The 26149-nt window shown below is 38.3% G+C and overlaps 2 protein-coding genes and 1 long non-coding RNA gene across 4 annotated transcripts in view; 1 reads left to right on the top strand and 2 right to left on the bottom strand.

The window, feature by feature from the left end:
* The window catches only part of LOC126589991 (probable leucine-rich repeat receptor-like serine/threonine-protein kinase At3g14840), a 97655-nt gene that overhangs the window by 26968 nt on the left and 44538 nt on the right, over window positions 1–26149 (bottom strand). Inside the window, exons 2-5 of one of the 2 annotated variants that reach the window (XM_050255457.1) lie at window positions 20663–20843; window positions 1077–1148; window positions 853–921; window positions 493–564 (exon numbers count right to left, since the gene is read on the bottom strand). In XM_050255457.1, coding sequence (XP_050111414.1) covers window positions 493–564; window positions 853–921; window positions 1077–1148; window positions 20663–20843 — 394 coding nt within the window. The remainder of the gene's footprint in view (window positions 1–492; window positions 565–852; window positions 922–1076; window positions 1149–20662; window positions 20844–26149) is intronic. The other variant, XM_050255456.1, reaches the window with a different exon arrangement.
* Window positions 1658–2925, top strand: LOC126590005 (uncharacterized). Its single transcript, XR_007612022.1, has 2 exons — window positions 1658–2285; window positions 2538–2925. It is a non-coding gene; the product is annotated as an uncharacterized LOC126590005 (long non-coding RNA).
* LOC126589998 (uncharacterized) lies at window positions 17620–19831 on the bottom strand. The gene is made up of 2 exons (XM_050255471.1): window positions 19585–19831; window positions 17620–18694 (listed from the first exon to the last, which is right to left on the bottom strand). Exon 2 carries the CDS (start codon window positions 18688–18690, stop codon window positions 17710–17712), a length of 981 nt encoding a protein of 326 aa, XP_050111428.1. The 5' UTR covers window positions 18691–18694; window positions 19585–19831; the 3' UTR covers window positions 17620–17709.

The raw sequence follows: 26149 nt of genomic DNA, 5'->3' as shown, positions 1-26149 counted from the left end.
TTGGAAAAGGGAAAATACTACCAGTTAGTATGAGAAAGTAGTAAAAAAAATGTATAAGCGCTCAGGAAACCTTTAAGAAGAAATAACCACAGAAGCTTACAATTCCTTTATTTTGGTAAGCATTGCAAATGTTTCTGGCAACTCCCCAGTAAAGTTGTTTGAGGAAAGCAGCCTAAGTATGAAATAGATATAACAATATATCAATGATAAAGAAGTAGATGATTTATTGGTGAAAACATCCAGAATCTGTCTACAAGAAAGAAAATTCCAAATAAACCAGATACTTTTTAACAGGTAAAATTTGAATAGGACTCTTACATTCTTTCTATGTTGGCCCAAGATCCAAGCTCCTGAGGGAGAGGTCCAGAGAAATTATTGAAACTGATGTCCCTATACAAACAAATTCAATTCCATTGATTAAAAAAACATCATTAAGGATCTCCATAGAATCAAATGGGATAAGCAAGAAACAAATGCGCAATCAACACTCACAAACTCTTCAGGGTGGTGATGTCTCCGAGCTCTTTGGGGATAGAACCCGTCAAACGATTTCCAAAAAGGGTTCTGCATCAAAAACAATAGTCTTAAGATCACTTTTATCAAACAAGAGGCTCCATAACATTAATATGTTCGTCAATACGAAGGCAATGAACCCCATGTGTTCGATTCAATATTTATGATTCAAACACCTCATGACCACGGAAGCTCATTATCATGAACAAAACCCAATGTAATAGATTCATAGTTTAAGAAAGAAATGGCTGAAGAACATTGGAGTGACCAAATAAAGTAACAAGAACATGACATGAGCATCAAACACAAAAATGTATGCAGCGAGAGAGAAGACAGTACATGTTCAGTAGTGGAAGAGCGCTCCATTCTGGAGGGATGGTACCGCTCAGGTAGTTGCGGGTGAGGTCGCTGAAGGAGAAAGAAAGAAACCAGTTATTGTCTCATTGACAACAGACATAAAGGTAAGCTATGTATGAAATTAGAATGTTTCATTTACACGACACAAAGTTATTTTCTTTTTTAATTTAAATAATGTAAACTTGGAGGGGTAAAAATGTGCTTACATTTCTTGAAGATAGGTGAGATTTACCAGCTCTAGTGGGAGTGTTCCTTGCAGATCTTGAGATTTTAGAATTCTGTGTTTCATCGGAAAACAGGGTTTCAAAGATTAGTTGCAAATTAACAGATATCCATTATGCATCTATACTATGACTAAAAGGAAAAGCTGCCACATAAATGAGACCAAACAGGTAAAACACTAATTTATCATAGAAAATATTTACTTATGGTCAGGGAATTAAATAGGAAGAAGGAACTGGTTTTCTTACTTTAAAACCGAAGGTAAATGTCCAATGTTCTTTAGAAAGAATAAAACTTGAGGAATCACACAAACGATAATGTAGAGGGTAAAGGATTTGGGAAAATGGAAACCCCACTAGGGTCTAGAGATATCAGAATTACATTTAGCTTTATACCCAACGGTGGATCACAAATTCAATATGCACTAAAACTGAAAAACAATTGAAACACTGTTCATAAAAACAATGTAGTTCCGATTTTGTCCTCGCTTAGTTTGTGTTATTATAAGTCTGCCATTCTGTCTGCTGAGTTCTTGAGCTGTCGTTTACTCTCTTGGACAGCACAACGAGAAAACTCACTTTCCTCCTCCACGTCTACCTTCCGCTCGACTTCAATTCGAACCAAAAAAATCTCCGACAGCCCGCACACCCCATCAAACCCTAGAAACCATTTCTTTTTTTGGGCATCCGGAGGGTTGCTCCTTATTTATCCCTGCTCTTTGTTCTCTCCATTTGATTCAATTTCGGTGAGTTCTTCGTTGATCCTTGCCCCATGATTTCCTAATTTGATTTTCTTGGGCGTCTTCAGGCGTCATTTTGATCTGGGTTTTCTGCGTTGTTGCTTTTCGTTTTTGGGTTTTAATTTTTTTCGGTGGTTTGATGAATCTGTGTGCGAGTATTGGTGTTTTGTTAATTAAGTTGTATTTGGGGCCTTGGGTAAGCTCAGAAACTAACAGAATTGAGTTCTACTGATGAAATGGGTTTCTTTTGGGAATGATGATTAGTAGTTTGGATGGCTTCTGTATAAACATACAACCCATATTGAACTCCTTCAATTCTATTCCTTTATGAATAGATTAATTGATACGGCCTATTTGTTGATGAGAGTCTATCAAAACGTTATGGAGTTCTACCAAAAGTTTATGGAGTTCAATGCAGGAGGAATTATCTGCAGACCTGAAGGATGAATTTAAGGTAAATTGTACTCAGTTTATGGTAGTAACCCCTCTACTTGCATTAGTTGTGACAGATTTTCCTTTTTGGTTCTATCTCATGAGTTTGTCAAGGAGAAAGTTTGTGAACGAAAGAAATCTAATCGAGAGATATTTTATTTTTTGGCAGATATCATGCATTATATTTGGGTGTTTGAACAATGTTTGTCTAAAAGTGTACTCTGTTTTTTAGTGTACAACTTTTATTTTCTCTTTCCTATTATGTATTTTATAGGCCAGAGAAGCCCGGAGAAAAGCTATTGAAGAAAGGAATGAGGAAGCTAAAGCAGCATTTGAAAGTATGATGCAAGTTCTATTCTGTACTTACACCAGATACTCCTGACATTTCAAATACGGTAACTTCCCAAACATTGATATTTTGGTTTTCTATTGGTATATGTGAAACCAACTTGATTTACGTTACAAGGTTGAGGGTTGAGGATAGTTGCCAAATAACATAAGTAATTTGTTCATTTTGTTGTCTAGCGTATATAAAACCAACCATGGAACAAGAGAAGTAATTTGTTAGCAAATAACAGAAGTAATTTGTTGTCTAAGTTTTTTAATTAATGTACGAATGGTTTTCTTATTTTAACTTGCCAAATGCATAAATGATTAGATTATTCTGTAGTATTTCGCTATGGTGGTATTAATTTTCTGTTTTTTTTTGTTTTTGAGTACATCGTATTTTTACATTAAGGGGATGGGGAGTTTGGCTAAACCACACAATAAACAACCTAATTTGGTATCGAATTCTTTATCCACGAGATTCGAACCTAAGACCTCTCACTTCCAAGTGAAAATGAATACCACCATACTGTAGTACTGAGTGGCTTATTCTGATTTTAGATGGCTTAATCCTGCATATTCTGTCTTTTTCATGTCTAATTAGGTACTAATGTTTCTATTTTATGTGTTCTGTAAATTTTTTGTCATGAGTTATTATTATTTACAAGGAAATGCTTGAGTGTGCAATTCAACCCTTAGATTTAATGTAATTGTATTTTATCGTATTTCTGAAGAAATCTACATACGGTGAACTTTGACGATAAATTATTAGCCTTCCTATTGATTTCTTATAATTAATTTGGAATGGTTGGTTTCAACGGCCAACTGAGAAGGAAGGAATGAGATATAGCCAATGAATTACGGAGCTCATTATCGATTCTTGGCCTGATGTAAGTACTCCACTTTATGTTTTTCTATCTGCCTCGTGTTTTCTTCTTTTGTTTAAAACAAAAGTATTAGTTCTAATAAAAATATTAACCTCTTTAACACTTAGCATATGAATTTTTTTTTTTTTGTCAAACGATAGATTTTGTTAGATTAGTCAACGACGGGATTCAAACCCACGTCATCATACAAGGGCTCAACTCATTTCCACACTCTGATAAAGAGCCACTTGCCACTTAGTATATGAATGAATTAGCCCAAACTAGAGTTACTATATTTTATGCCTCTTTTCTTTCTATTTTTGTACTCAATGAGGTATTTAATATGTCATAGAAGCCTAGAAGGTCAAAAGCCTTTGCTTCAATTTCCAAATCATCAAATTGAATGTGCTTATGTAATCTTAATATTGATTTTATTTTCGTTTTTTTCTTTTTATGTATTAGTATTTGACTCTTATCCTATTCTCCCTTTCGACCCTTTTAATCCTTTATTTTTTCCGATTTTGATAATTATCCAAATGAAATTCATTAATAAGTTGGATTTTATATTTAATTTAATCTATAAATTTTGTAAAATATGCATGGGAGTTCAAAGTGGAGAGGGGTACGCACATATTAAGCGTATGTATCACCGTCATATTGTAGATTTTGTATGTAAATAGTATGTATCTCAGTCATATTGTAGATTTTGTATGTAAATAATATGTATCTCAATCAGATTGTAGATTTTGTGTGATTTTTAACAAGACTATCAAATCTTTTGTATGTTAATAATATGTAATACACATCAAGTATTATCATATGCATATAAATAGTACTAGATGCAAAAATTTTGTATGATTTTCAATCATGCAGTATCACGCGGCATATTCCTTGTTAGTTATATATGCTAACGCGCAATGGAAATAATATTGTTCATAAGCGACAGTGTAAAGACGTAAATACCCCTCTTCAATTGGTCTAATCGAAACCGAATACTGCCTATCCAAATTTGCTCACCCTTTCATTCCTTCCTCCTCTACCTCTTCATCCTTGCTCCACCGCGAATCGAAACCCAAAGTTGCTCATCCAAATCAAATTCGGTTCACTCAAATCCTTAGAACCCTAAAACCCAAATTTCTCCAGATCATTCCAAAGTTCAACGGCAAACACAAAACCCAGGTCCCTAAACTCACTCGATAACGTGTCAAGGGCTGGGCATCCAGTTCTCTCACGTGCCTCCCGTTGGATCCAGTATGCTTTTGCTGCTACCAATCTACAGATAGAGCTTAAATTTACCTACAATTTTTTTTAATTTTTCTTGATTGGAATTTGGGCTTTTTATTCCTCCTTAATCCCAAAGTTCTGTAATTTATGCAACTTCGATCGAAAGACATGTTTTTTATTGCTGAAAATTGTTAACCCCAATTTAGATATTCATTTGCTCATTAAAATGGCGTTTTGGGTTCCGTAACCGAACCTCCTTGCTCCTCTTTTACAGAATATTCAGAATATATGTGGGTTTTGCTTTGAATTTGATAAACCTTTCTGGGTTCGTGAGCTGATGCAGTTTTTGGGTACTAAGCCGAAATTTTGTTGGATAGGAACCCATAAACAAGTATGAGGAAGTATGTGAATCATCACTCAGCAAGGGTAATTGTTTAGCCATCCTTGTGGTCATTTTTATTCTTTCCATGGTTTCCTGTAATGCTTGGCAAAGTTTTGAGATTTAGTCTCTACAATGTGGGAACCAAGGAACTCATTTCCCTTTCATGCTCTGAATTCACACTCAGTCTAGAGATTATATAATCATTTGGGCTTGGTTTCTCTCTAGGATAAAGCTTTTGTCTGGCTATATATATGGAACTGGATTTGTGTAATTAATGTCAAATAATTGAGTTCAACATAGTTATATTTTTTGGCTTAAGCTTTCATCTTTCTTCCTTCGTTTTTCAAAAGAGGTTAATTTTATACTCATTTTAAAAAAAATTATGCATAGTAGTTGTTAAATAATTGCGGCATTTGAAAGTTCTTACTTCTGTAATTGTGAGATGATTATTGTGTATTTGCTTTATTTAATTACAATACAGGGGTTATGGAAAATTTAATTTATGCAGGTGTTTTCATTTTTTCTTCCTAGCTATCAATTTGATTTTGCACATGATGCCAAAAAGAACTAGGAATAGCGAAAGCAATCAGATGGTACAAGTTCATTCTAGAAGTGGCGGAGCGTGGACATTTTTGCTAGTTAGTAACTATTTAAGAATAGCAAAGGTGGCCTAATTTTAAGATACATTCTAATTTTCTTCGTATTTTTGTTCGTAAACCGACAAAACAGAGTTGGTCAAACTCAAAATTTTCAATTCAACTTCCATGTCAAGAATGCTTATAGCTTTATGAAAATGATTATTGCATAATTTTGTTTTATTCATGGCCCTTGATTCGTCAAAGGCCAGAAATAAATAGTGTGCATGAAGAGAAAAAGGTGAGCAATAATCACTTTTCATAGCAGTAAACAATAGCAACATTTACTTGTTTTGCATATACAAAAAGAGCTTTAAATTTTTTATGCCCCAAAGCTAGGACAAATTTTGTGTGCAGAGAATAAATCTGGTTCACTAAGTGTCATAATAAAAGTGGTTGTAAATTTTTTTTTAAAGTATCCAATCACTTATATTATAATATTTAATATATCAGATGGTACTCTCAGCACATTAAAAAATCACTCGGTCACGGCGTGAGAAAATCACAAAGACACTAACGTGCTCGACTGTTCTATTAAACTAACATCCCTCAAATCCAACATAAGGTTGAATGTGAATACTACGTGCCAAGTTGCCAATACTCGATGAGGCCACACTAGGCCTTATATAATTCCTACTTTATTTTGGAGGTTTCATGGGCATGGGTTAGTTATGGGACATGTAATGAAAAATTAATTGATACGTATAGCAAGTAGACGTGGGGGCTTTTTCTCTCCTCCGTGAGAGTCCTCCGTTGTGAGTGTTTTCTTCTTCCTTTGTGGGAGTTTTAAATCGTTCTTTCCCTATCGCTGCTAAGAAGTTTGGTTTGTTTCTCTCTCCGGCTTGGGGTCCGCATCGGCATATTTTCAATTGGATTTGGTATTTATTTCTCTGGAGGTGGGGTTTCTGGGGCTTTCAATTCCCTCACCTTCCATTATGGTCGGAGGAGGGGGAATTTATTGTGGGCAACAACCCCGAATAGTTAATGACATCAAAGGCATGCCACCTACTTTTAGATCCGACGTAAATAGACAACATCTTTCTCCTTCTGGGTCAAACAGGTACTCAGCACTAAACTTTCTTTTTGTAGTTGGTTTCCTATTTACACAGAGTGGAACCCTCCAGACGCATGACCTGTTTGTGGAGTACGAGTGCAATCAACATCACTCTCTTCGAATTGAATCTACAAGGTACATCATCACCAGATCTACTCGCAAGAAACAGGGAGCACGTGGTAGAAGAAAACACATGGCGAATTCAGCGGTGGAGGAATTGGTGGTCAATCTCGAGAAGTCAATGGATCTATCAACAATGGAACAGGGGGTGAAACTGGTGGGGGCTACTCTCACAAATAAATCTCTGAATAAGTGGGGGGTCAGAAATATACTGCGATCGTCATGGAAGGATATGGGTGAGGTGGAAGTCAAATGGGTCCATGACAACACTTTTATCATAACAGTGCAGGATGAAAGCACGGCTGTCAAGATTTTGAGGCAATTGCCGTGGGCTGTCATGAAACAAAATTTCTCTGTAAAAAGGTGGCCACCAGATCTAGCGATTGAGGAAATCCAAATGGCACTGGTACCTTTCTGGGTCCAAATTCGAGGGGTGCCACTTTCTCTCAGCACAGAAACAAATGTGAGACGTCTGGCAAAAGAGATTGGAGATTTGGTGGAATTAGATGATCCGGCAAAAGCTCGGGGTTTTCTCCGAGTAAGGGTGGAAGTTAATACTAAGAATCCTCTTGCTAGGGGTTGCTGGATTCCAAGGGGCAATAATAAGGATTCATGGATTGAATTTCGATACGAGAGGCTCCAGGATTTCTGCTATCGATGCGGGAGGATAGGGCATGTCAATACTGAATGTTCTTTTGCTATCGGGAATGGTGATGCTGTTGGGTATGGCGAATGGACGAAAACTAGTCCTGTTTGAGATGAAGTTGAAATGTCAAGGCCCCTCGCCATTAATACAGGAGAAAGGAGACTGACTGGAGCCATCAGAGGAGGTGATAAGAACTTATTGCAGCAGCGCGTTGAAACTACGGAGACACCTAGTAGTCTGGAAGTAGTTGGAACTTCAATGGGACCCGCACACCATACGGAGGCACACAGTTCAAGTAAAGGGATGAAAAGATGGAATAGGGTGAGAAGTAGGATGGAGGGTCCGAAAACGGACTTTCAGCAATGGCTTGTGGACGGACATGAACCCCATGTGACTCACCATGTGGTAATGGGTTTAGGCCAATTGGGCCCTCAGCCAACCCATTTGTTCCATTTTCCAAGCCTAAGTATTTTTTCCCAAGCTGCGAGAATTCAAGAGATTCATGCTAGTGATGGGCCTAGCTTTTCCGACCCAGGGCGGAATGCAAGCATGCAACTGTCTATTCCTAATATGGTGTATACTGAAGTGAATGAGGAGAACATCAACAAAAGAGGATCTAAGCGGGAGTTCATGGAGATTGAACCTTATTCTCACAAAAAGAAAAAGGCAGGAGACAATTTGCTTATGAGTACGAGCGGCTTGGAAAATGGACGAACCAGTTATGTAGCAGATGAGTCACATGCAGTTCCTTTAACCTTACAGGAACACCTAGAAGACGCATCAGAGCAAGAGAAAATTGTACTGTTCGTAGGAAAGAAGGGCGAAGGTTCACAAGGTGGTGGCGGCTGGCCATTAACAGCCGTAAAAGTACCATGATACATTTACTCTGGAACTGCCGTGGTCTCGGGTCGGACACGGTAGTTCGAGCCCTTTATGGGCTAATCAGAAAACACAGACCCGCTATGATCTTTCTCTCTGAAACCAAAATGAAGGATTATAGAGTTGATGGTGTTCGTAGGCGTTTAGGTATTCGAAGGGCTTTCATGTCTCGCCAGTAGGGAGAGTGGGGGTTTAAGTATGTGGTGGGATGAGTCTGTAGAAGTGGAAGTTGGGTTTTATTCTAAGCACATTATTGATGCTCGGATTAAGCTTGTGGACTCTGAGGGTTGGACGCGTGTCACGTGGGTGTATGGCACTTCCTATCGGGCTGAGAATGATGCTTTCTGGGGGTGGATGCATACCTGGTTTAAACCATCAAATATTCCCTGGCTTTGCGGTGGTGATTTCAATGAGATACTCTGGGATTATGAGAAGTCGGGGGGAACGGAGCTGAACTATAATAGGCCGAGATTTTTGGAGGAGTTCCTAAACTCTTCAGAGTTAATGGACCTGGATTTTAATGGACCTCCGTTTACTTGGAGAGGTATGAGAAATGGGCAGCTCGTGGAGGAGAAGTTGAATCGAGCTCTGTCAAACAAGCTGTGGCAGGAGTGTTGGCCTAACTCCTTGGTCATTCATGAACCTGTTATTGGGTCGGATCACTGCCTCCTAATTATTCAGAGTCAGCCTCGAGGTCAAGGATGAGAAGTGTACGGAAATTGTGGAAAGTTGTTGGAGGGGATAATATGTAGGAGATGGCATTACGAGATGGCAAAAGAAGCTGAACCAGTGCAGGTCCCAACTGTCTTGTTGGAGTCGAAATGTTTTCAAGTCGAGAGGTATCGAGCTTGAATGTCTCCAAAATCAGTTGGGGGATCTTCAATATAATTGGAGTAAAAACTTTGAGCAAATAAAGGAGTTAACAGTGCGCATTGGAAGATTATGGGAGATTGAGGAAAGCTATTGGCTTCAAAGATCAAGGGTGAAGTGGCTTCGAAAAGGTGATGCGAATATTGCTTTCTTTCATCAATCCACTTTGCAACGCATGAGAAGAAATTGTGTGGTCAAACTCCAAGATGAGGGGAACGGTTGGGTGGAAAACCAAGATACCATCCGCCATACCTTTGATGAACATTATATTAATCTTTTCACCTCCTCGGGTCAAAGAGATTGGGGACCGTCGTTGCACTGCCTCCAACATACGATGAGTGAACAGATGAATGAGGCTCTGACCAGGCCAGTTGGTATGGAGGAAATTAAACAGGCTACCTTCCAAATGGGTGGCCTAAAGGCCCCTGGACCTGATGGTTTCCAGGGTGTTTTCTATCACACATTCTGGAATACTCTTATTGATGATGTCAACTGTATTGTGCATGATTACATGCTAGGGGTCTGCTCCCTGAAATGCCTCAATTCTACTCATATTATGCTAGTCCCGAAAGTCAAGAACCCAGTTTCTGTGGGGCAATTTCGACCCATCAGTTTATGTAATTACTCCTACAAGATAGTCTCAAAAATCCTTGCGAATCGTCTCAAACCTATCCTTCCAGATTTGATTTCTCCAATGCAGAGTGCCTTTGTATCTGGGAGACAAATTCAGGATAACATTGGCATTGCTCATGAGATGTTCCACTTTTTGAAATTAAGGAAAGCGAAATATAAGTTTGAAATGGGTCTTAAGCTTGATATGCATAAAGCGTATGATCGGGTAGAATGGGATTTCTTGGAGGCGGTGATGGAAAGGATGGGGTTCTGTTCTCAATTGAAGAATTTAGTGATAGGGTGTGTGAAGATTGTAGACTTTGCGGTGATTATCAATGGACAGCCGGGGCAGAAGTTTACTCCGTCTAGGGGTATCCGTCAGGGCGACCCTTTATCTCCGTACCTATTCATCCTTGTAAGTGATGTTTTCTTCAGACTTCTCCAAATGGCGATTGACAGGCGACAACTCATTGGCATCTCTCTGCATTCCGGATGTCCGGTGATTTCCTATATGTTTTTTGCGGATGATACCCTACTTTTCCTCAAGGCTGATAAGCAGAATTGTAATACTCTGAATAAGCTTATTGACAATTATTGTTTGGCGTCTGGTCAAAAGGTGAATGTTTAGAAATCTTGTATGTTCTTTGGCGCAAATGTTCCAAATAGTCTCTCTACTGAGCTTTGTACTGTGATGGGTATGCCTTCTGTGGAGGATCCCGGTATGTATCTTGGCCTTCCCTCTATCTGGGGCCGCTCTAAAAAACAAGGTCTGACTTTTGTAAAAGGGAAGATTTTGGAGAAAATTCAAGGCTGGAAACAGAATATGCTCTCATAAGCAGGAAAAGAATTTATGATAAAAGCTGTGCTTCAAGCCATTCCCGCTTACCCTATGAATGTTTTTAAATTTCCGGCAACGTTGTGTTCAGAGATGGATTCTTTAATTGCTGCTTTCTGGTGGGGTCAAAAAGGTGGGGAGAAGAGAATACATTGGGTTTCCAGGGATATGTTGGGGCTCTCTAAGCAAGTAGGGGGAATGGGATTTAGAGGGTTTCGAGAATTTAATGATGCTTTACTAGCTAAACAATGCTGGCGTCTTATTCAGGATCCTGATTCGCTGTGGGCACAAGTACTCAAGGCTAGATATTTCCCTCATTGTTCTTTCCTTGAAGCTAAACGTGGGGGAAGGGCGTCTTGGGGTTGGTCCAGTTTACTTGTTGGACTCGATGTTCTCTTACAATGAACTCATTGGCAAATAATGAATGGTAGAAATGTCCGTGTGTGGCTGGACAGGTGGATTCCCTTTGTCCCTGGGGGACATCCTACGCCGATATCTATAGCTCCGGTGTCTAGGAATATGAGAGTGGGTACTCTTATTAGTGGCTCTTCGGGATCGTGGGACCTTGACTTCCTTAAGCCTTTCATCTCACCTGAGGACTACTCCGCAATCCTGGATACTTGTATTGGTGATCCGTTACTGGATGATCGGCTTGTTTAGCCGGGTACTAGAAACGGGATTTATAATGTGAAGTCGGGCTATCACTGGAAGAAAGCTTGCTCGATGCCCTTAGCTGGACGTGTCACTTCCTTTTCCTCCTCAATTCCTTCTAATGTTTGGAAAACTGTCTGGAAGTTGGCGACTCCTTCAAAGATTCGCAATTTTATGTGGAGGGCGTTACATCGTGCCCTTGCTACCATGGATGTGCTTTTTATTCGTCACTGTTCCCCTTCACCAATTTGCCCTATTTGCCATGCTTATGATGAATCTGTGGAACACTTGTTCCTTTTGTGCCCGTGGGTTGAGCCCATTTGGTTTGGTGGTATCTTAAGTTTTAGGGTGAACAGGGCAAGCTTTACTTCTCTAGCTGCTTGGCTGGCTTCTATTATCGAGGCTCAGTTGGGGTCTAAGGATGAAATCATTCGGCTTTTGTCCTATGCAGCGTTTACTTGCTGGCATATTTGGAAGGCCAGGTGTGCACTTATTTTTAGTCAAAGGAAACCATCACCTCATTAGCTCATTTTGGCTATTTCAAATTCTTTTGGATCTTTTTTGAAGGCCTCTTGTGAGCCTGTGGATTTTGTCCAGTCTGCACCATCGGTTACCCCCTTTTGGATCGTTGGTCCCCTCCATATGCCCCTTTCTTGAAGGTGAATGTGGATGCTAGTTGGACAATGATATCCAAAAGGGGATATGCTGGAGTGGTTATTCGAAACCATGAGGGCTATTTTGTGGCTGCTAGAAGGATGGAAATTATGGCAGCTAATGCTGAAGCGGCTGAAGCTTTTGCGATTCTCATTGGTTGTGAAGTGGCTGTTTCGTTGGGGTTGGCTCAGGTGGCTTCTTCTGGAAGTTGGGAGGCTTTTCCCATTCGGGTAAAGATTCTACGGCTTGTGGAGTCCTTCCAATGTTACTGCTAGTCTTAGGTTCTAAGATCGGCCAATACGACGACGCACTGTTTGGCGTCGAGAAGAAATACGGAGATGTGCGGTTTAACTTGGATTAATACTCCTCCATCTTCGTTGGTGCATGTATTGAACAAAGATTGGCTTCCTTGCCCCCCTTAAAAAAAATTTTGGTTCCCTGCAGTGGAGGGGGTGACGTCTTGCTCTTAGGGCAGCGTCTGTTGGTGTTTGTACCCTCCTCCTATGCTTTGTGGTTCTTGTTTCCTGTGTTGCTCCTCTGTGTGGGCTTCTTGCTTCTTTGGCTTTGGCCCTGGTAATGTTATCTCCAGTCTTTCAAAAAAAAAAAAAAAAAAGCAAGTAGACGTGGGGTCCACAAAACCGAATTCCAACCATCTAAATCAACATCTCTCCTCGTTGTCTATGGCTTAAGAAATAAGTTAATCCATGACAATTCTATATAACCCAACGTTTGTTTTCCAACTTATGTCTCTTTATCACATTAAGTACTTAAATTGGTCTTTATTAACGCAATAATCTCATGCGCATGTTATGTGTCAAATAAATTGAAAACAAAGAATTTAGAATTTCCTCAATTTTTTTTCAACTAGTTTAGACTACGCATCTGTTTTTTTACAAAATTTGATTAATATGCTTTGATTAATTGCCAACTCAACATTTATTTCATTTATTTAATATATATATATATATATGTCCACTTAAGCTATCTAACAACTAATTTCTTACAATTTAAAATTTTTAAATTCGTGACATTATCAAAAATATTAGTTTAAGTAATTCATCATTATCACTAAAAAATAACTTTTTTTTTAATTTTATTTTTAATTAGTCTCTTCTTTCATTAAAAAATCATTAATACTTTCATTAAAAACTTCATTATTTTTAATTAAAATATTACGTATGTTGTGGTCTATTTTATCTGACAGAGGGACTAGGGCCGGCTACAGAGAGAGAGAGGAGAGAGATGTGTGTTTGTAGAATTGTAGGGGAATGTGTGTGTTGTTATCCCTCCTACATTGTGCCTTTATTTATAGTAGTAAAGGGAGAGAAGATATTCCTTCTCCTCCAAGTAATACAAGTTGTAATAGGAAAGGATAACTAGAATCAAATCTTATCTAGGATTTACACAATCATACTTAAACTAGGAATGTTTACAACACTCCCCCTTGAGTGGGTAAATACTCAAGGTAGATTCAGCATCATGCAGAAGTTGAGGAAGTCGACTCGTTGGCATTGATTCCAAGGAACAACGTTTATTCTCAATAAGGTAGGAACTTGCATAAGTAGTAAGTCTCACTAAAAAACCCTAAGGCTATGGCAAAAACCCAAGTAGGGACAAAATCCATAGTCTAAGGAAAAATGCGTGAGAAATGCAAAGTCAAAAGAAACGTCTACAGGACGTCATCAGGGATATGACCAGCCCAAGGTGGGTGCCTCGTTAAAACCTAGTTAGGTAGCAAAAACCCAGTGGGAAAAATGCTCCTAATCGTAGGGAAAAAGAGTACATTAAGATCAAGCAAGTATCTAGAAGATACTCCCCCTGAGTTTGACATAATTCCAAAGAGAAATAGCAAAGTTACAACTCAGAAAGTTTACGCATACCAATTCCATGAACAAGCTTCTGAAACGTCGCCTTCGGTAGTGATTTGGTGAAGAGGTCGGCCAGATTGTCTTGTGATCAGATTTGCGTGACTTCAATCTTCTGATGCTCTTGTTGTTGATGTGTAAAGAAGAACTTCGGCGCAATATGCTTGGTGTTGTCTCCTTTGATGTAACCCTTCTTGAGCTGTTCGATGCAAGCTACGTTGTCTTCAAAAATCGTCGTCGGGGCATTAACGGCGGGATGAAGATCACAGGAGCTTCGAATATGGCCCACTACTGCTCTCAACCAAAAGCATTCCCGAGTTGCTTCATGTAAGGCGAGAATTTCAGCATGGTTAGACGAAGTGGCAACTAAGGTCTGTTTAGTTGACCTCCAAGATATTGCGGTGCCTCCAACGGTAAAGACATAACCCGTTTGAGAACGCGCCTTGTGCGGATCAGATAAGTATCTAGCGTCGGCATAACCAACAAGGCGAGAATCAACCCGATGAGCATAGGGTGTGGCATCACTCGAGGATTCGTAGGGATAGAATAAGCCCAAATCCGTAGTACCCTTAAGGTAACGGAAGATGTCTTTCACGCCAGTCCAATGTCTGCGTGTTGGTGCATTGCTGTATCTTGCCAAAAGATTAACAGCGAAGGAGATGTCGGGTCTAGTGCATTGAGCTAAGTACAATAAAGCGCCTATCGCACTTAGATAAGGAACTTCAGGCTCCAAAATCTCTTCATCATCCTCCTTCGGACGGAAGGGATCTCGCTTTGCATCTAGCGTACGAACGACCATAGGAGTACTCGAAGACTTCGCTTTATCCTCATTAAAACGGCGCAACACCTTCTGGGTGTAGTTCGATTGATGTACTAGGATTCCATCCGAACAATGCTCTATCTCGAGGCCGAGACAGTATCGAGTCTTACCTAGATCTTTCATCTCAAATTCCGACTTCAGGTGCGAAGCAGTTCTCGCGAGCTCTTCAGGAGTTCCGATGAGATTCATGTCATCGACATATACTGCAACAATCGCAAATCCGGAATGTGACTTCTTAATGAACACACAAGGGCATAGTTCGTTATTCACATATCCCTGACTAGTCAAATACTCACTTAAACGGTTATACCACATTCTTCCGGATTGTTTCAAACCGTATAGTGAACGCTTCAGCCGAATTGAGAGCGTGTTCCGGGGTTTGGAAATATTTGAACCAGTCAATGTAAGTCCTTCGGGAACTTTCATATAAATTTCCGTATCAAGATCCCCATAGAGATACGTGGTTACTACGTCCATCAGCTGCATATCCAGTTTTTCGGAAACTACCAAACTGATAAGGTATCGAAAAGTAATCACATCCATAACGGGTGAGTAAGTTTCGTCATAGTCAATCCCGGGGCGTTGTGAGAAACCTTGTGCTACAAGACGAGCTTTGTAACGCACAATTTCGTTCTTCTCATTACGCTTCCGAATGAAAACCCACTTGTAGCCAACGGGCTTCACATGTGGAGGAGTAGGAACTACAGGTCCAAACACCTTACGTTTCGCAAGTGAATCAAGTTCGACTTGGATTGCTTGTTTCCAGTTTGACCAATCAGCTCTACGTCGACATTCATCAACGGAACGCGGTTCAATGTCATCGCTCAACATGATCTCAGTAGCTACTGCAAATGCTAATGCATCGTCGACAATCATCTCATTTCTACGCCACACATCATCTAAGCTAGCATAATAGACCGAAATCTCACGATTCTCGGGAGGAGGATTCGTCTCTTCAAGGACGCTTCCATAATCTAGAATTTCCTCATGAGTTGGGTAAAATGAGTAAGCGATAGTCGGATTCACGGTAGGCTCTTCAGGACCTTGTGCCGTGGTTTTCCTCTTCCGGGGGTGTGAATCCTTTGAACCAATGGGTCTGCCACGCTTTTGTGTAGGGGCAGATGATTGGCTAGCCGCTAATGTACGTGGATCACCAGAATTGGCGTCCCGGGCTTCCAGGAGGGTAGTCCGTCGTACATTTGGTACATCCATCTTTGCAGGCGTATTCGTAGCTGGAATATGTGATCTTGTCACGCGCGCTAGATCGGTGAAAGCATCTGGCATGCTCTGAGCTATGCTCTGGAGATCTAATATGCGCTGCACTTCAGCTTCAGACTGAGCGGTGCGGGGATCTAAATGAGACAAAGTGGGAGTCGTCCACGATAATTCGTGTCGTTCATTAGGAACGTTGACGTTCTTATCTCCCCCTAACGACGGGAAGACTGTCTCATAGAAGTGACAATCCGTGAAACGAGCGGTAAACAGATCGCCTGTCAAAGGTTCTAAGTAACGAATAATCGAAGGAGAATCATATCCGACATAGATTCCCATCCTTCGCTGAGGCCCCATTTTTGTACGTAAGGGCGGCGAGATCGGCACATAGACCGCACAACCAAAAACGCGCAGATGCGATATGTCGGGTTCGCATCCGGTGACCAACTGAAGGGCACTAAATGGTTGTGTCGCAACAGGCCTCAAGCGGACCAACTTTGCTGCGTGCAATATTGCATGGCCCCAAGCAGCGATCGGGAGCTTGGTACGTATGACCAACGATCGAGCAATCATTTGTAAACGCTTAATGAAAGCCTCTGCCAGGCCGTTCTGGGTGTGAACATGGGGTACAGGATGTTCAACTTCAACCCCAACCGACATGCAATAGTCATCAAAAGTTTTAGATGTGAATTCTCCAGCATTATCCAATCGAATAGATTTGATCGGATAATCAGGGTGGTGAGCCCTGAGCTTGATAACCTGAGCCAACAGTTTGGAGAATGCAGCGTTCCTTGTGGACAACAAGCACACGTGTGACCAACGTGTAGAAGCGTCAACCAAAACCATAAAATATCTAAATGGTCCGCAGGGAGGTTGAATCGGTCCACAAATGTCCCCCTGAATCCGTTGTAGAAAAATGGGAGGATTCGAACGAATCTTGTCATAAGAAGGCTTAGTAATAAGCTTTCCCATAGAACATGTTTGACATGCAATTTCATGGATCGAACCTAAGCTTCGGGTTAGTGGATGCCCGTGTGAAGTTTTGAGGATACGGCGCATCGCTATTCGTCCAGGATGTCCCAAACGATCATGCCAAAGTGTAATTTCGTGCGCGGTCCCTGTGGTAGGGCCGGCCACATAGTGGCATTCTATGGGGCGTATGGTCATAGTATACAGACCACTCGGGTTACGCTCCATCTTCTCTAGAATACGCTTCTGGCCATATTCGTAGGAAGTTACGCACAGAAATTCAACTCCGTTTTCTACGTGGGTTTCAGCGTGGTAATTGTTATCTCTAATGTCCTTGAAACTTAGTAACGTTCTTCCGGAACGTGGAGAATAGAGTGCCTCAGCAATGGTCAAGATTGTACCATTGGACAACATTATACGTGCCTTACCGTATCCTTCGATCAGGTTGGATGGGCCTGAGAGGGTTGTCAGAGGTGCATTCTTAGGTACGAAGTTAGTGAAATAGATGCGTTCACGCAAAACAGTATGCGTGGTTGCACTATCTGCCAGACAACTAACTTTGCCACTAGTCATACCTAGAATGAAAAATTAATTTGAATCGGTCGCATGCATAAAAGTTTATAAAAACAAGTATCAATTCAAAATAATTTCATTTATTCAAGGATTAAAAACTTAATATCCAAAATAAATCGCCAACTAATAATCCAAAACATAAAGGAAAATTGTTCAAAAATCAACCAAAAAACAAGGTGGGGTTCGGCCACAAGGTGGAATTCGGCCCCAATTGTCTTATTTTAACTGAAAAATAAGTCTATGTCTAAGATTCTAATCTTCCATAGGAGTGGTATCCTCCTGAAAATCAGAAACTTCCATCTTTGTAGTCTCCGGTTCGTCCACTTGCAGGAAGTTTGATTCAAACTTCGTACGACGAGAATGATATGCATCCACAACCTTCTTGGGAGCACGGCAAATACGGGACCAATGGTCCTTGGAACCACAACGATAGCACATATCGTCATTCATTGTGGCAGGTGCTTTGCCCTTATTCTTGAAGTTCGGGGCCTTGGGAGCGAGGTTTGGGCGCTTCTGGGCTTTGTTTCCTCCCTTGGATGGGCCTTGGCTCTGTTGACCTTGGTGGGATGGCTTCTGGCCGCCTTTACCACGTCTCTTTTGGCGTTTTGGGTGCTGATTAGTGCTATAATGTGCTTCAGGCACAGCAGTAACCCCAGTAGGTCGAGCTTGATGATTTTTCATCAACAGCTGGTTCTGCTTTTCAGCAAGAAGTAAAACAGAGATCAAATCCGAGAACTTAGTGAACTTCTGAGCTCTATATTGTTGTTGCAGGACAATATTAGAAGCAGAGAAGGTCGAGTAGGTCTTCTCCAGGAGATCCTCTTCAGTCAAAGTTTCATTGCAAAACTTGAGAAGTGATCGGATTCGACAAACTTCAGAATTATATTCATTCACAGACTTAAAGTCTTGGAAGCGCAAGTGCTGCCAGTCGTGTCTTGCTTCAGGCAAGAATATGTCCTTTTGGTGATCGAAACGATCAGCCAAAGCGACCCATAATGCACGTGGATCCTCCTCAGCAAGGTACTCAGTTTGTAGAGCGTCATGGATATGTCTTCGGATGAAGATCATAGCAGTGGCTTTTTCAGCCTCGCCAACAGGTTTATCTGTTGCTTCTTCAATAGCAGGACGCAAGTTCTTTGCAGTGAGGTGGAGCTTCACATCTTGAACCCACTTGAGGTAGTTCCTTCCAGAAACCTCCAAAGCGGTGAAGTCGAGTTTGTTCAAATTCGACATGGTCCTATCAAAATAGATGGACAAGATGTGGTTAGTGTAATGGAGAAAAATCAATCCATTCACATAGGAGTAGAACATACAGGTTCTAATAGACATGTATTGGTTTAATTTTGCATGAAAAACTTCGGGTTTTCATGGGTGATATATTTAAGTGAAAACTTCGGGTTTTCAAACAAGGCATGTTTAGAAGAAACTTCGGGTTTCAAAGTAATTATGAACTTCAGGTTCATATATTCCTGCAGGCAAACACAAATATATATGCAAACAAATATGCAAAGAATATATGCAGAAATATTGTATAATGATAAGTGAATTAATTTATTTTTGGTCTTCGGGGCCAAATTAAAATGTGGGTGAAAAATATAAAAACCCATATTATTTAAAAAAAAAATTAAATAATAAAATCTCGGGGCCTAAAAATATAGGCCAAGAACCCTCGGGTGGGATTACAGGCCCACGGGGTGAGAAGAGGGGAATGGGCTGCTGTGTGCAGCCCTAAAAAAAAATTTTTTTTTTTTTTTTTTTTTTCTCGGGCCGTTCCAGGCGAGCCCAGAATTTTTTTTTTTTTTTTTTCGAGCCGTTCCAGGCGAGCCCAGAATTTTTTTTTTTTTTTTTTTTCAATTCAATTATATTATATGCATGTATAATGTTAATGAATCACAGATTTACGTTGATGCATATGCAAATAATAGTTTCAATGCATGTACATATGTAGGATTCAATTCATGACAAATATCAAATTCACATAATTGTAGCAATTTTGATTATGAAGCATACACAATTTATGTAGAATCTAAAATACGTAAAACGTAAAGTTGGGTCATGCATCATGGTGAATGTTCATGCTATCAGGCTTGCAAAATATCGAGTTAAAAGCCGTTGTTTGGAAAGAACCTGATTGCGTGATGATATGGATGAACTGGTTTGATGCAGAAAAAATTTCCAACGTCAGATTCCTAAGCGCAGCGGTAGGAGCGTGCTGATAACGTGTTGTGGTCTATTTTATCTGACAGAGGGACTAGGGCCGGCTACAGAGAGAGAGAGGAGAGAGATGTGTGTTTGTAGAATTGTAGGGGAATGTGTGTGTTGTTATCCCTCCTACATTGTGCCTTTATTTATAGTAGTAAAGGGAGAGAAGATATTCCTTCTCCTCCAAGTAATACAAGTTGTAATAGGAAAGGATAATTAGAATCAAATCTTATCTAGGATTTACACAATCATACTTAAACTAGGAATGTTTACAACAACGTATAGTTATATAAAAAATCTTTGTAAAAGTTATGGTACATTTAAAAACAAACATACCGACATTTGGTACGTTTCGATTATAAATGTACCAGAAAACAAAATATACTATATAATTAAATGTGCTTCTAATAAAATTGTATAAAAATGTTTAATCAAATTTTAAAAAGAACAAACGTTTAATCAATGAAATTGAAAAATGAGGCATCTATATCAAAATGTTCTGACAAAAAAAAGTTAAAACCAGTAGCATTCTACTAACGAGTTGATAGTCTAATGGTACTTCTCTTATTAGATTTAAAACATGTACCAAATCCGAATTTGCCTTCCTGTTAATTGAAAAACAAGTAGCATTTAATTACTTAATTCTAATCGAAAGAAAATATCCCCAGCAATCTAATAATATTCCGGAAAAACTTTTGTTGGGGGCGGCACCAATAAATGCACATCAATTTAAATCACAAAATCCCTATAAGATTATTTGGTATTAGCTTGTGAGATGTAGCGAAACTTTTCACTGTGCGCGGAAAGTATATCACATGTCGTTATAGAAGTAGAAGAAAGTTTTATTTTTCAAATTGTGTTAAATTTTTAACACAAATGACTCATCATTTATATACTGACAGGTGGTATATCATTTCATATTCCGAACACATTGAAAAATCTCATTGAGTTCTAATTCGGGCATGTTTGTTTTTGAGAGCGAGAGATAGAGAGAGAGGTTTACATGCTGGTAATATGGCAGACAGTGGAGTGTTCATATGAGCAATTACAGCTGATGGCATACTCACGTCCTTTGGGTGGGCTTGGATCAGTCCATGGAAGTTGGCGGCTGCATGGATCTGCGTCTCCACTGAAATCCCAGTCCGTCTTCCCCAGTGTCTTTGCTATGTCATTCAAAGTTTGCACTGCATATACGCAGAATAAAATGCAACAAATTAATATCGTGCTCAACAAAATAGAAAAAAAAAATTGATGCATAGACAAGAACTACAGAGTGCACCTCAGCATCATATGATTGAAATTTTCTACTAAGTTCACACAAATATCTGTTTACCTAAGGTCCATTTGATAATCATTTTAATTTTCAGTTTTTAATTTTTAGTTCATTGGTAACTGTTTTCACTTCTCGGAAAAATGTAAATTGAAAACCAAAGTCAACCCAAACCAAAATTTGAAAACTCAAAAAAATTGAAAACTAAAAGATTATCAAACGAACTTAAAACCATCATTTATAGAATGAAACAAAGGAAACTAAGTAAGATATTTGACATAGAGATATTGAGGTGAATTACTCGTACCTTCATCATTTGGCAATCGAGCAGCTCCAAAGGCAAAAGTTACAAAGGAAGCTACAAAGAAAAGAAAATGAGGAAGAAGTCGAGGGAATAACATATTCATCATTTTTCTATGCAACGTCTTTTACATTTGAAGAGAAAATCAGAGACAAAATGATCAGTCTGTGCAGCTAGCAGGATGGAATATGTTGAGAGGTTTTGGAATTTGTTGGATTGTATGTATGAAAATTTGTGAGGAGAATGAGTACCCTGAATTACAGCTTTTTATTCGCTTGTGAGGAGAACGACTTGTGTTACCTTACTTGCCCTTAAAACCAAAGACCAAACAAGAAAGGAAACTTTTTTATTACCCAACCATTTACTCTATTTATTTTTATTTAATTATTTATATAATTAAAGATACATTTACATAAATTACTTTTAAAATAATTAGTTTAAAATAGAATATTTGAGTTTAGCCAAGCTAGTTACATCAGTGTGTTTTATTCTGCACCAAGTTTGAATTTTGCTCACTGTAATTTAGTTAAATTTAATATAATTATCTTATCGCTTGACAATGGATAGACTCCTTAGTAACATGTTAAAAAGATTGGTTTCGCAGGCAATGACTTGTTAAACTTAAGTTATTATATTATATTGAGTTTTTATCATAAGTCATTTTTGAAATTGACCCACCACATCAATATGATATTTGAAGTTGACAATTCAATAATATCATCCCTGAATATGGGTATTGCAAATCAATATCGTCTTCTATAATTTTGTAAATAATATTTAATTTCAGGTATTATTTTGATGCGTTGGTCAATTTCAGGGACTATCTGTGATAAAAATATGAATTTGACTACAATACTTACCTGCATTTAATACAATCAATATCTTTAGGATATAATTTGGCCGCCTATTTAAATGTTAATTATGTAGAATGTCTAAGTGATGAACTTATTAGAAAAGAAATCCATGTTTGTGTCTCATATTTATCTATTAGCTTAACGGTGGTGTTCATGTCAAGTTGTTAAGAAATAAATTGTGTCCAACACCATTTGAAAACGAAAAATATAACCCTTTTTCTGTTTTGAGAATTTTTTTTTTATATTACAATCGATTTTATTATTAATAATCTAAGCCACCCTAGGAAGACTGGAACGTATAAACTGAAGACGCAATAGATTAAAGAGAAAAGTCATATTCATTAGACAATCCAACTCTTAAAATTAGTCAATTTAGGACTTCTCTCATCTTCTTTTGTTTGGCATGCAACTCCTCCTATAGAGATTCTTCATTTTCTGCATTCAGACTTCTTAGGCATGCCGGCTTACAGGTTTATCTCCTTTTCTTTGATGTGTGATTTTGTTTTTTACCTAATCATTTTGGGTTTTCCTTTTTGTTTTACAGCTTATCTTGCATGTAACTTTTTAGGCTTTATTTTAGATGGAATTGACTCTATGTCCTCCTCTATTACTTGTATTTTCTTTTCCAAGAAGGGTAAGATTTACATCCCCCTCTTTTTCTGTATTTTCTTTTTTCAAGAAGGATAAGGTTTATGTCCCTCCTCTTTTCTTATATTTTAATTTTGTTGTTTTATGAGGAATAAAGTTTATATCTCCATTGACTAAGTATAACTTCCTTTTCTGTATCAATAAAATTATCTCGTACTATTAAAAAAAAAAGAAAAAAACTTTAAAAAAGTCGTGCACGAAATTAAGTGCATGTCTACCTTTAGCTAGAGCAAATGAATAGCACAGAGTGACAGAAGGCTAAATAAATGTAGTTCGAAATTAATCTTACACGACTTTGACTTCTTCACTAACACTCAATCAAAGGCAAAGCTTGCTTGGTTGGTTGGCATATGAATACGATCAATTGTCTATTCAGCTGAGATCAAGCACTATATTCCGGAGGTACCCCAACCCCAAGTCAATCAGAAACTTAAAAAATTAAAAATTAAGAAGCTCTGTCTCCTTTTGGTAGTAAAAACTTGTAAATTTGGAATTACATGCCCGTCCGCTAATGGTTTCTTACTCTTTTTTTTACTTCTCATACATTATTTTAGTTTTCGGTCATCGGATCAGGATGAATTGAGGAATATAAAAAAACATAAATTAACAAAAGTGTATGAGAAGTATAAAGAAGTGTATGGATAGCACACCATTTCTTAAATACTACTGAAAATAAATGTAATTAAAAGGGTAGATATTCATTATAAAATAAAAACTATAACATAAACAATGGAACCAATTGTGGTAAATGAATAAAACGAAAGACACGAAGTCTTCATCTGTATTTACTTTGAATTTAAGATATTCAATGAATTGACTGAGAGTGAGGATTCCATGCCAATTGAAATAAGTTGTGAGGGAAATATTCATAATAGAAATAATGAATTTAAAATAATGATGGAGATATAATTTGAAAATAAGTTTTATAAAAACTTACTTGATGACTTACAATTGACTGACAAAATTTATTGAAAAACTGGATAGTGGTGCTCGTAGGCATCCTTCTTTTTTTTTTTTTTAGAATGAAAGTGTTTACAATATTTGATTTCTTTGAATACGGTGTGAACTTAAAGAAAATTTGAACGGAGGAAAAGATGTGGAAATCAACTTGCTTTCTTTGTATTCAAAGTCTTCCTTTTATAGACTTGGAAAATGAGACTTGAATGATTGAGTTCTTTATTGTTGAAGCACATAATGGAAGATGACTTGCTTTTACTGTTGATGAATAGTAAACTTGTAGGAAAATTGCTGCTTTTACTATAGAATGTGCTGAGTGATTCTTGCTGACTGATTGGACCTTGTTTTTCCATGCAAATAATGATTGAATGCTTCACATGATGACTTAATTTTCACATGGTGACTGACATAGTGACTTACTATGTGTTCGCATGGCTAGACTTAATGATTCACATGGCTTTATGCAAATGGGTCTTGAGAATCTTGGAAGTCGGCCCACCTGGTGCTTTGATTGATTGGCCTTACTAGTTGCTGCAAAGACGCATCTGGAGATTCGGAGGAAGTTTCGTCTTATTCGTCTTCAGATTTTAACTTTAATTGTAACTAGGCTGCTTATTATTGTAACTGTGTCGTTTGAGTGAGAAGTTTTTGTCCAAAGTCTTCAATTTCTGCAGCTTTGTGCTTTGATTTTGATGACTTGGAAGACTTTGACTTTCCTTTGATTGAGGAGGATGGAGAGATGTCTGATAATGACTGTGTTTCGGTAACTGGTTGTGGTTCAATAGGAAATTCACTAAGAACTTGTTTAATGATTCTCTGCTGGTTGAATTTATCCCACCATTTGGTTAAATTTATCCTCACTCTCAATCAATTCATTATTTCCATTATGAATATTTTCATAACAACTTATTTCAATTGGCATAAAATCCTCATTCCCAGTCAATTTATTAAATCGTGATCGAGGATTCTGTGCCAATTGAAATCAGTTATTATGAAAATATTCATAATGGAAATAATGAATTTAAAATAATGATGGAGATATAACTTGAAAATAAGTTTTATTGCAAAACTGACTTGATGACTTACAATTTACTAACAAAATTTATTGATAGAACTGGATGATGCTCGTAGGCATCCTTCTTCTTTTTTTCTAGAATGAAAGTGTTTACAATATTTGATTTCTTTGAATATAGTGTGAACTCAAAGAAAAATTGAATTGAGGAAATGATGTGGAAATTAACCTGCTTTCTTTGTCTTTAGAGTCTTCCTTTTATAGACTTGGAAAATGAGACTTGAATGATTGAGTTCTTTACTGTTGAAGCACGAGATGGAAGATGACTTGCTTTTACTGTTGATTAATAGTGAATATTGCTTTTACTGTAGAACATGCTGAATGATTCTTGCTGACTGATTGGATCCTTACTTTTCCATGCGAATAATGGCTAAATGCTTCACATGGTGACTTCAAATAATTACTAAATTTTCACATGGTGACTGACATAATGACTTACTATGCTCACATGGCTTGACTTGATGATTCACATGGCTTTATGCAAATGGGTCTTGAGAATCTTGGTAGTCGGCGCACCTAGTGCTTTGACTGATTAACTTTACTGGTTGTTACAAAGATGCATCTAAAGATTCAGATGAAGTTTCATCTTCTTCGTCTTCAAATTTTAATTGTAATTGTAACTAGGTTACTTGTGACTGTAACTGTGCCACTTGAGCGAGAAGTTTATGTCCAAGGTCTTCAATTTCTGCAGTTTTGTGCTTTGATTTTAATGACTTGAAAGACTTTGACTTTCCTTTGAGTGAGGAGGATGGAGAGATGTCTGATAATAACTGTGTTTCGATTACTGGTTGTGTTCAATGGGAAATTCATTAAGAACTCGTTCATTGATTCTTTGCTAGTTAAATTTATTCCATCATTTAACTGATCTGAGTTTATGGACTTCTTCATTATCTACTTCATACCCTCATTTGAAAATTCATGGAACTTTATATTTGGCCATGAAAATTAAAAGAGTAGGTATTTTCTTGTTAAACTGACTCGTGTCGAACCTTGATTGAAAATGGTTGATTCTATGCATGAGCAATTTTGGGATGAGACTAGCTATTGGGCCATGAACTGACCACCACTTGGAGAACTAAGCTGGGAATATTGGTTGAAATTTCTTGTCAAAATTGATAAACCATGAGTGACTGAAATCTTCTTTCTGATAGAGGAAAATGTTGGTCCATGCATTGATGTAATCATAATAATTATATTGGATATTGGGTGGTTGGGTGTGAATAAACTTGTGTTTGTAAATGGGGATTCCCCATTCCTTTTCTGACATGATTTTTCCAATGTGTAAATTCTGATAAAGGTGTTTTTTTCATTTGTGTGACTGGTGATGGGTTTAATGGTCATTGACTCGGTTTTAAAGATAATGCTTTTGTAAAATCCAAGGGTTTTGT

This window comes from Malus sylvestris, chromosome 11 (assembly GCF_916048215.2).
Source record: "Malus sylvestris chromosome 11, drMalSylv7.2, whole genome shotgun sequence".
Classification (NCBI taxonomy): Eukaryota; Viridiplantae; Streptophyta; class Magnoliopsida; order Rosales; family Rosaceae; genus Malus; species Malus sylvestris.
Note: the sequence above shows the minus strand (reverse complement) of the source record. Positions and strands in the feature narration are given on the sequence as shown.